At 50.7% G+C, this 9,821-nt stretch overlaps 1 protein-coding gene across 1 annotated transcript; it reads right to left on the bottom strand.

Annotated features, from left to right (window-relative positions):
* Positions 1 to 6,286: 6,286 nt before the first annotated feature.
* On the bottom strand, positions 6,287 to 9,395 carry Hand2 (heart and neural crest derivatives expressed 2). The gene is made up of 2 exons (XM_051169898.1): positions 8,758 to 9,395; positions 6,287 to 7,464 (listed from the first exon to the last, which is right to left on the bottom strand). The coding sequence occupies exons 1-2, from the start codon at positions 9,310 to 9,312 to the stop codon at positions 7,366 to 7,368; spliced, it is 654 nt and encodes a 217-aa protein (XP_051025855.1). The 5' UTR covers positions 9,313 to 9,395; the 3' UTR covers positions 6,287 to 7,365.
* Positions 9,396 to 9,821: the final 426 nt, after the last annotated feature.

The raw sequence follows: 9,821 nt of genomic DNA, 5'->3' as shown, positions 1-9,821 counted from the left end.
GGGCATATATGAGCAAGGCACAATAGTAATAAATATGCTTATGAAAATGTCAAAAAAAGCCCTGATGCATGGTCATTTGCTCCTATATTTTCACAAAGGAGGCAAAATGCTTAATGAAGGTTGGACACTTAAGTGCACTTTTTTTTCTAAATGAATTTTAGCTGGTTGGGCAGTAAACCCTGGGAGAACAAATAATGTGTTTCTGCAGGTCTCCCTGACTCTTGAGTTCTTGGTCATCAATGGTTTTGAAAGTTGGCTTGGTGTTACAACAAAGAATTATATTTTGAAATACTCTGGCCATAGAGAAGCATTAGGTTAGTTGGGTCTGATGGGCTGTGCATTAAAAATACTTCTTGAAGTAGAGCATTATGGCATATACCTGTAATCCCAGTGCTTGGAAGGCAGAGGCAGGAGGATTGCCATGTTTTGAGACCTAATCCACATAGAGAGTTCTGGGTTGGTCTGTGCTATTGTAGCAAGGTCCTGGTCACATGCAAAAACACTTTGTAAAACAGGTTATTTCTTGGAGACTAGAACTGTTGAGTAGCCCCTGATCTTTACGGGAAAGGGTCAGTTTTCTATGACTCTAGAGCCTTTGCTTGGGAACATAAACTCAGAATCTCTGGGCCAATGAACCACCTAGTTTTATCCCATCCTCATATGATTTGTACCTGGAGCAGGAAAATACTGTAAGTAATAATAATAATAATAATAATAATAATAATAATAATAATAATAATGATAATGATAATGTGGATCTTTATGGTTTTCAGTGACCTGATCCAGAAATCTGTCTTTCTGTACCAACCAGATCCCAACATTAAGGCGGACCATGAAGAATCTGTAAGGCAACACTGTAAAAGCTATGCTTTGTGTAGTCATTCACCTTTTTTTCTCAGCTTTTCCTTTTCTTCAGAGTCCGGAAGTCACCAAAGATCAATCCTCGGTGGTCTCCCCACATGCTGAAGATAGGAATGGGTGGAAATAGAAAGCACAGTATGCCTTTTCTCTGACTTGGGAGGAAACGGTCCCTTCCTATTCTAAATTACACGAAGACAATGAGGAATTTGTTCTGTGGAGTTGCTTCATATGGTTGTGAAGAACTTTTGGGGATCCTGGACTCCCCAGTTCATTTTTTTATATTCTTGGCTCCCTTGAGTGCATTTCATCTTTTCACTCAAACCAAAGCTGTCTTCTTTCCTTCTAAATCAAGTGTTGTTTGTGACTGAACATACAGCGCTCCCTGTTTGGTGTACGAGGAAAGAAATCACGTCTATCATTCATCAAGTTAAATTGAGATTGGGATGATACGCACCGTACCTAAGTCTCTTTCTTGGGGTGCTAGACATTAATAACGGAGGCGTTGGCCTATTCTTTCTTCAAATTTGATGTCACCCTTACTTACACCAGGCAGTATTTCTGGAGGGTTGAGGAAAGCATTCCTAAGACTCCTAACTAATTGTGGTGATTGGTGTGGCCTCAGGCAGTGTTTCCAGAATTCTCTGCAGGGGTTTTAAGAATTGCAGGCTCTGAAATGAAGTCCCTATCCTCCCAGTCAGAATGTTTGGAAGTCTGGATGAAATGCGGGTGGATTTGTAATTTTTTCAGTTCTCTGGAGGAAAAGGACGCTCCATCCTGGAGAGTTCAGATATTGGGTCTGTCACAGCGCCTGTCCTGCCAGCCAGCAAGTGTTCAGGAACAGGCGCTCTTCTGCTCTGGACACTGCAACACTGCATAGGTCAAAGCTGCCGCGCTAGTCGTGTGTCCTGCTCAAGAGGTGTCACCAGATGGGCAGCTCACTAGAAGCATTAGGCTCTAACAGCAGGTGCAGAGATGCAGCAGCCTCTAGAGAAGCCTTGCTTTGTAATCACTTCTGCTAGGTCATTCCCTTAGGTAGACAGTTCCACCATTTTGGTCCTGAGAACTGTAGCGCAGGCGGGTGTTGTGGGCGGGGCACTAGTTACCTTTAAAACGTTGTCTGAGAGTCGTTTGGCCACGTTAGAGCCACTGGCATCCACATGGGGCCGGGTTTTGTATTGGCATTACCTCCCAGGCTGACTCTGTTGGTGCAGGGAAGCAGCGCTTGGCTCAAGGGTAGCAAAGAAGCCACGGATCGGTAGGGACCAATCGCCGGAGGCTTTTCTAAGAGGACTGCACAAAAAAGTGTTCCGGGTTAAAAGTATATATTTAAAAGGTCCTTTCGCGCAGGCGGATGGAGCTTTCCAGCTGCTTGCTTGGCCCCGGGAGGACTTGGCTGCGCAGCCGCCGATTACACCCAGCTCTGCTGGGATGGCTCCGAGCCGTCTGCCCTGACGTCAGCAAGGATCTGAGCCCCGCTGCGGGGAGATAGGAGAGCGCGGCCGGGCGCGGCACTAATCACTCCCAGATGTCCCTAATAGCGGAGATAAAGACGGACGGAGAGGCCGGGAATAAATTTGTAATCAGGACTCTACCATCTGATCATCAAAGCGGTCCAAATACCGGGAGAAATTTGGAGGGAATGTATGTGCCAGGGGTTGGTTGCTCGCGCTCCTCGAAGAGAACCGACTTGGCCAGGTGGACCGGTGAGAACCCGCGGAGAAGTTTAGAACTGTGCTCATGAGTTCGGGACTCCGTTACGTTGACTTCTAGGAGGCCCGCCGGCCGAAGCGGCGCAGCGGTCATAGGCTAATTAGAACTGGGGCAGACAGTTGTAGTGCGCCGTAGCACACCGGCTGGGTGGTGAGGCGGCGCTCTTAAAACTGTCCGGCCCCCGGAAACGTGAGATTGGTTTCCTTTTTTGGAACAGACCCCTTCCTCTTTTAAACAGTTAAAAGTACCTAATGGATCCCCTCCACACACCCCGATATTCTCCACAACAGCAATTTAGGCTCCTGGGGCCTTCAGCCGAGTTCTGAACTCCAGTCTGAGGGCGGTTCCTGGGATTCCCCCCCCTCCCGGCCCCTCCGTCCAAGAGATCCAAAGGCTAGGACAGGAGAGGAATCTCTTGGGTCCAAGAGATTCCTTATCGCCCCCTCCTCGCGCAGAGATCTGGGCCAGAGGATTTGACTTTCAGAGGCACCGGTTCTCCCAGGTTAAGATATTACTAGACAGGCAGCAGCCAGGGCCCAGATACAGCCTCCAGTCTATGGGGCTTACGCCGCTACAGATTTCCTTTTTAAAACCAACTTTCTTTTGCATCTACCAGCCAAACCTTCTTTCAACTCATAGTGCACGTAGATAGGGCCCAGGCACCTGGAGAAGCAAGGAAACGCAGGGCTGCGGGTGGAAGATAAACCCACTACTCGCGAAAATGCCCTTAGGAAGAACATATATTTAAAGATTCAAGAATAATGGCACGGATTCCTGCAATTTATAACCCGTTGTTCCAATGCAAGTATTTGGTGGGGTCCTTTGCTCGGTTTGGTGTCCTTGCGAACACACTTCTAGGTCCTTCTTGTACCTGACTCGAGTTCTGTTCTCAAATCTCGCGGGATAACCTCAAAGCTCCCGCCTCCTATGCTTTAGCATTTGAAGGAGCTCACAAATCCTCACACCTCTTGCAGCGAAATCTGAAATTCGAAAGTGCTCCGTCTCTCTCCTTGCTACTTTGACACCACAAGAGACTAGTTCTCTGGAGATGGGGTGGGGGTGGGGTGGGGGTGGGTTGCCGCTTTGGGGCAGCAGCCAGGAGAACCACAGGTAAGGGAAGGGAATTGGGCCATCACTCCACCCGGAACTCAGCCAGGCACATTTTCCAAAGGTCGCCAAGAGTGGCATCATTCGCGACTGTGCCGCATCCGTTTTCATCGCTGAAAACAACAGCCCAGGTGATTCCTTTTATACCGAGACAGACACTGGAGCACCTAAAAGAAAATGCTGCAACGGAACTATCCAGAGCTCCCCCGAATCGAAGCTTCCTCACTGTGGCTCTGGGGTTTAGAAGTGGCCTAGCTGTCTTTCAGACACGCTGTCTGAAAGCTGTTGTCAGTGTCTCTCACTGGGAGCAAAAGTCCTGGAAAAGCAAGCCCCTTCAAATTTCCAGATTCATTTTCAACGAGAGAGAGAGAGAGAGAGAGAGAGAGAGAGAGAGAGAGAGAGAGAGAGAGAGAGAGAGAGAGAGAGTGAGTGTGTGTGTGTGTGTGTGTGTGTGTGTCAGTCTTAGCCTTCCCGCGGTCCTGGGTTATCAGGCTTTCGTCCTGCGCGGAGGTCTGGGGCCGAGTCCTGACAGCCAGATCGACCATCAATTTACCTTCCGCGCCCCAGCTTCCCGTTTAGCTTTTAACGTCAAATCCTACATTTTTGTCGGCTCCGGCCTGTCTAGAACGCTTGTGAATTCGCCGCAGGAGTGATTGCTCTTAACAAAATGGCAGCAAACACATTATCCGAGCAATTAAAACAGGCCTTTTAGCCAGGTCCAGAAGCAGAAGCTTGGGGGCTCTCCCTTCCATCGCCTTTAAAACAAAGAAGAAAAAGAGGGTGGAAAAAGTGTAGACGAGAAAATCGTGGAAGCACAGCAGAAATTCCTGCTCAACCCACTAGCTCACTCCAAGGCAGTTCCACAAGGGAATTTGACAAGGCTATGTAGGTTGGCTGGGGATGCTGGGACAGTTCAGATTCGGGACTGATGTCAAGGATTATCTGTGTGTTCTGCTGTGTGTCCAGTTAATTCAGGACTGTGTCCAGGTAGGGTTTGTTCAACTGAGTTATTGGAGCATCCAGGGCGTTCTACTTGCTGAAGTAGTATTAAGTCAGCTGGATTTCTAGCCAGTTGGGGTATCATGGATGGCTGGGGCGATAGAGTGGATTGAGTGTCAGATCCTAGTACTGGTTGGCAGGAGGGAAGCCCTTGCAGGTCGATGGTTCTGGATAGTCAAGGGAATGGATGCCTGGAGTGACCATCTTAAATCGCGGGGTCTTTTGGTTCCCTTTTGCTGGTGTTTAATAAAGCAGAAAAGATGACTAAAGCAGAAGTACACTACGGTTCAGAAGAGAAGACCCAAGCTCTCAAAGGTACACAGGCACATGGTGAAGATAACGCACACTGCTGCCCACCCTACAACTCTCTTAGCCTTTCTTCTACCTCTAAAATCTGGAATCTTCCTTCTGAGCTGTTAAAAAGTAAAGATGCAGATGGCCTCTGCAAGGAAATGGAGGGAGCTCCTTGGTCAAACAGACCAGGATCCTGAGAGCTATGGAAAACCTGGGTACAACACCCGCATCCCGCCCCCCTCCCCCGCTATAAACAAAGGCAAGTGTCTGTAAACACAGCCCCTTGCCCACCAGGTCGGCCCAGCGCCGGCTGACCTGAGGGGAGAAAGTTCAGATCGCTTTGGCCTAGTTGTTCTAACCCTACGCCCTCGTGTTGTCAACCAGCCGCAGAAGTCCGAAACACCACTCACACCCGCCCCCAACCCTCACCCAAGAAGGTCTGGTCTGGCTGACTGCAGACCACCCCGGGTCAGAGAAGCTAAGAGAGAGGAGTGAGCCCGTGGGAATGCCCGAGGGTTTTTGCCTGAAGGCAAGGTGTTAACCTCACCCCAAGGATGGCTAAAGCTGAAAACCCTTTGGCAAGGCTCTGCGACACCAGGTTTACATATATGGAGTTTCATGAAACAAACCGCTTTTTAATACTGCTCATCTTCCTTCCTCCCTCATAATCCTTCCCCTCCACCAGGGTTCTCACCGCCGAAGAGAAGAGCCTTTCTTAATAGCACTTAAGTTTCTTTGATTTCTACAGCTGGGGTGAAGCGCAATCTAGCTAAGCCCTAGGCGGGGGGGGGGGGGGTGGGGGTCGGGTAGGATGGGGTGGGAGAGCAGGCGGCAGGGACTTTCTTTTGGGATATTACAAGACCAGGACACAGAAAAGCCCCAGACAGGCTGTTTAATCAGGGCAAGGTTGCCACTTGCTCTGGGTGCAGCACTGAAGACTTCAGACACCAGCAGTTAATATTGAGTTCCCTGTAGCTCCTTGTAAATCTAACCCAACCCCTGCCGTCGCCCCCCCCCCACCTAAATCTGTGGTCTTGTTCGCGATTTCTTACTTGACGTAAAATTCCTTGTTACCTAATCATGGACTCTTTTTCAAAAGATTCCCCTCCCCCACCGCCACTGCTCATATGAGAATCTTCCGATGTGGACAGCGAGCAAACCCCCTCTCCTGGCTTTTTTTCTCTCTCTATTAAAAAAATCTTGGATAAAAGCCCTATATTTTGAACTAACCTCTCCAGACTATTTGCTATGCCTGTAGTAAGGTCTGGGATTCCCCCTCACACCTCCTTCACAGGGGGGGAAAAACCCAACAAAACGAAACACCAGGCGCAGGGCTTCTGATAGATTATCTATAAGACAAGGCCACCCTTCCACTTTCTGCACCAAGCACAGGTCCTTCTCCCAACCAGACGCCCCAAAAGACCACTCAAAGGTCTCCTGGGAGTTCGGCAAGAAGAAAAGAGGCAGCACTGGATAGAAGCCCAGGCCTTTGGTCAGAATTTTTCACCAGGACACTTTCCTTTAATAACAGTGCCTTCATCTAGGGAGTCTCAGATTATATTGATTGATTAGAACCACTGACTCTTTCAAATAAAGTTGGAGGCGATTACGATAACTTAGTTTACTTCTGAATATTTTAAATATTATGAAAACAAGTGTAACAGCTTTGTTTTCAAATTTCTTTTGAGGTATACCCATCTAAAGATTAGGGTTTTGTTTTGTTTTGTTGCTTTTGTAGAAAAACACATAGTGGTTTATTGAATACTTACAACGTTTACACCTTCAATATTAATTAATTTCCACTTAGCTTTAGAGGACGGAAGTGCACAAAACAAGTAGCTGGTGGAAACATCTTCCAAAAGGAACAACAACATTGGAAATGACAGCACTAGCTAGATAACTGACCTCCACAGAAATGTTAGCGGCCCCGTTTTCTGCTTTGAAATAAAACTTTATAACCCCCAGGAATATTTATATCCAAAGGCCGAGTATTAAAGATACACTTCACATATGCACTAGTGTCCACGTCTTTATCTGGAAAAAGTTGGGGAGGTGGGGGAGGGGGCAACGCTGGTGTCTATGCAGCCAAGAGGGAACATTCACACACAGAAAATGACGGGGTCCCTTACCACACGGGAGTGTCCTCTTCATATTAAAACATGGAATGCTTTTCTTCAAATATCCACTTTTTTTTGAGAGGGAGGTGGGGAGCAGATGCCTCAAGGGGGGGAGGAACAAAGGAGGGGGGAAGGAAATTGCACATAAATAAACCGGATGATCCAACTGCTAGAAGTCCTCAGAACCGAGCCCAAGGGCTTTCGGGGAGTCCTGGCTCTGCATCTGGCGCCTTGGCTCCAGGCTCACTAGCTCTCCTCCTCCTCCTCCTCGTCGTCGTCACTGCTTGAGCTCCAGCGCCCAGACGTGCTGCGGCCAGCCTGTCCGCCCTTTGGTTTTCTTGTCGTTGCTGCTCACTGTGCTTTTCAAGATTTCGTTCTACACAGAGAGGGAGAGAAACGGAAAGAGAAGTTCAGAGTGGGTACCTGGTCCCAGCCACCCTAGCTCTTCCCTGGCTTGAGCACAAGAGCAAGGGGACCCGCCTAAAGGAGGGATGGCCTCGCTTATGGCCCCTGCAGGAAAGTTAAGCAGATTTCCAACGCTTTAGCTACCCCTGAGGCCTCCCCTCGGAAAAGCTCAAGGAGCCAGCCAGCAAGTTTATAAATACCCGATGTCTAGTCATTTACAGAGAAACCCAGCTTCTTATTTTTCCCTTGGATTGCTATAGGGAGCAGAGGCCGGTGCTATATCTGCCTTCTGTTTTCAGTAGCAATCTGCTCTGGCCTGGGCCTCTCCCGCTAGCCAGCAGCGGTTCTTCTCCTCCAAGGCCCTTGAAATCTCTGCTTATTCGGAAGGCCATTCCATTATGCATCAAGCAAAGGGCTGCAAGGCGAAAAGGAGAAACTCTCCACAAATGGAATTATTTCTCCGGTTCATCCTGGCCATAGCCCTACACAGAACCCTACTGTTTTGCAGGCAGTAGGTAAGAACCTGAGAAAACTTTGAGTAGCTCGGCATAACTTCATGTTAAAATTAATAACAATGACCATAAGTCTATTTATTTTTACTCTTAAAATGCACAAACTCATTTAAGTAAAATTAGAAACACTAGTGACATATAGCACTTGGGGAATTACGCCTTAACATTACAGCCAAAGAGAAACTAAAGCTGTATTTTTTACAGTAATGGTACTTAATGTTTACCGTGACCTCTCCCGTGCCATAGCAATGTGAGCAAGCACAACATTTTTATACTGTTCTCAGTCAGAGGCAGCCTTGGCTTTGCAGCGGGGAAAGAGGTCAAGAGTGAAATAATTGGACCCGAGAGGTCATAGTTAACTTACGTTAGAAATATCTAAAAGAAAGGTTGGATTGGAAGCCAAAGATAGTTCTAATGAACACAGAATGAGGGGGATCCGGCCAGGGCGAATGGAAGATTGATTGGTCAGTTCTTACAGTTTGGAGGCCTGTCCTTAAAGGCCAGAGGAGCTTGGAACCTGGAAGGAAGACCTGAAGCTTGGAGCATCTGTCTAAAACCTGCTCGGCTGCTGCCATCCTCTCGGGTCTTCTTACTTTTGCAATAAACCATCCCTACCACAACCTGGTGAAAGCAACTTAGGCGCACTAAGAAGCCGAAGAATGCCGCGTGCAGTTTCCCAGGGATTGGAAGGACCAGAACTGCGGTCCCAAGAACTCTGGACCCCTCACAACCCTCTGCCTCCCAGTACTGACCAGCTCTTTCTTCCTCTTCTCTTCTTTCACGTCGGTCTTCTTGATTTCCGCCTTGAAGGCCTCCGCCTCGCCGTTCTGGTCGTCCTTGGCCAGCAGGTCCATGAGGTAGGCGATGTAGCTGGTGGCCAGGCGCAGTGTCTTGATTTTGGAGAGTTTAGTGTCGGCGGGCACGTTGGGGATGCACTCGCGCAGCTCGGCGAAGGCGCTGTTGATGCTCTGAGTCCTGCGCCGCTCCTTGCGGTTGGCGGTGCCTCGGCGCTTCACCGGGCGCGGCCCCCCCAGGCCCGGAGGCCCGGCACCGGGCGGCACTCCCCCATAATGGGAGTGGTCCAGGCCTGCGGCGCCGCTGGCGTACTCGGGGCTGTAGGATAGGGCCATGCTGTAGTCGGGGGGCGACATCTCTGGGTGGCCAATGAGCCAGCCGTGGAAGTAGGGGTTCTCCTCGTGGCTGCAGCGGCTGGCGGCGGCAGCGGCAGCAGCGGCGGCAGCTGCGGCGAACGGGTAGCCCTCATGGTGCACCACGGGGTGGTGGGGAAAGCCCCCCACCAGACTCATCTCGCCTTCCGTGGCCCTCCACGCGCCCCAGCGTGCTCGCAGCCCCGCCGTGCCCTCCGTCCGGGCCCCGGCCTCGGCGATCGGCGGTCTCCCCCCCCCCCCACCCCCCAGCCCCCGGGCTCCCGGGCCGGCCCTGCAGCCGCAGAGGGGGCCGCTGCAGCCCGGGGCCCGCGCCTGGCCCGCCGGGCCCGCCTCAGCTGCGCCGCGGCCGCCTGCTCCCCATGGGGCGCGGCGAGCTGGTCCCGGCACCGTGCGCCCCTGTCTGCTGCCGCTGCCCGCCTGGCTCTACAACCCGCGCGCCGGCTCCCGCTTTCCCCGCTGCAGCGACCAGGCAGAGCTCTCCGGTGCTCATGCAAAAGTGCCGGCCGGCTCCCACGAGGCTGTCCGGCAGACGCCGGGAACTGGGCTCCTGACTCCGAAGCTGACCTGGAATCCCTGGCGAGTCCGAGCCGGGGCTAAAGGAGCCCGCCCGGCTGGGCTAGGAGGCGGTGGGGTCGCAGCTCAACGAG

The sequence above is a fragment of the Acomys russatus genome, chromosome 27 (genome assembly GCF_903995435.1).
Source record: "Acomys russatus chromosome 27, mAcoRus1.1, whole genome shotgun sequence".
Lineage (NCBI taxonomy): Eukaryota > Metazoa > Chordata > Mammalia > Rodentia > Muridae > Acomys > Acomys russatus.
Note: the sequence above shows the minus strand (reverse complement) of the source record. Positions and strands in the feature narration are given on the sequence as shown.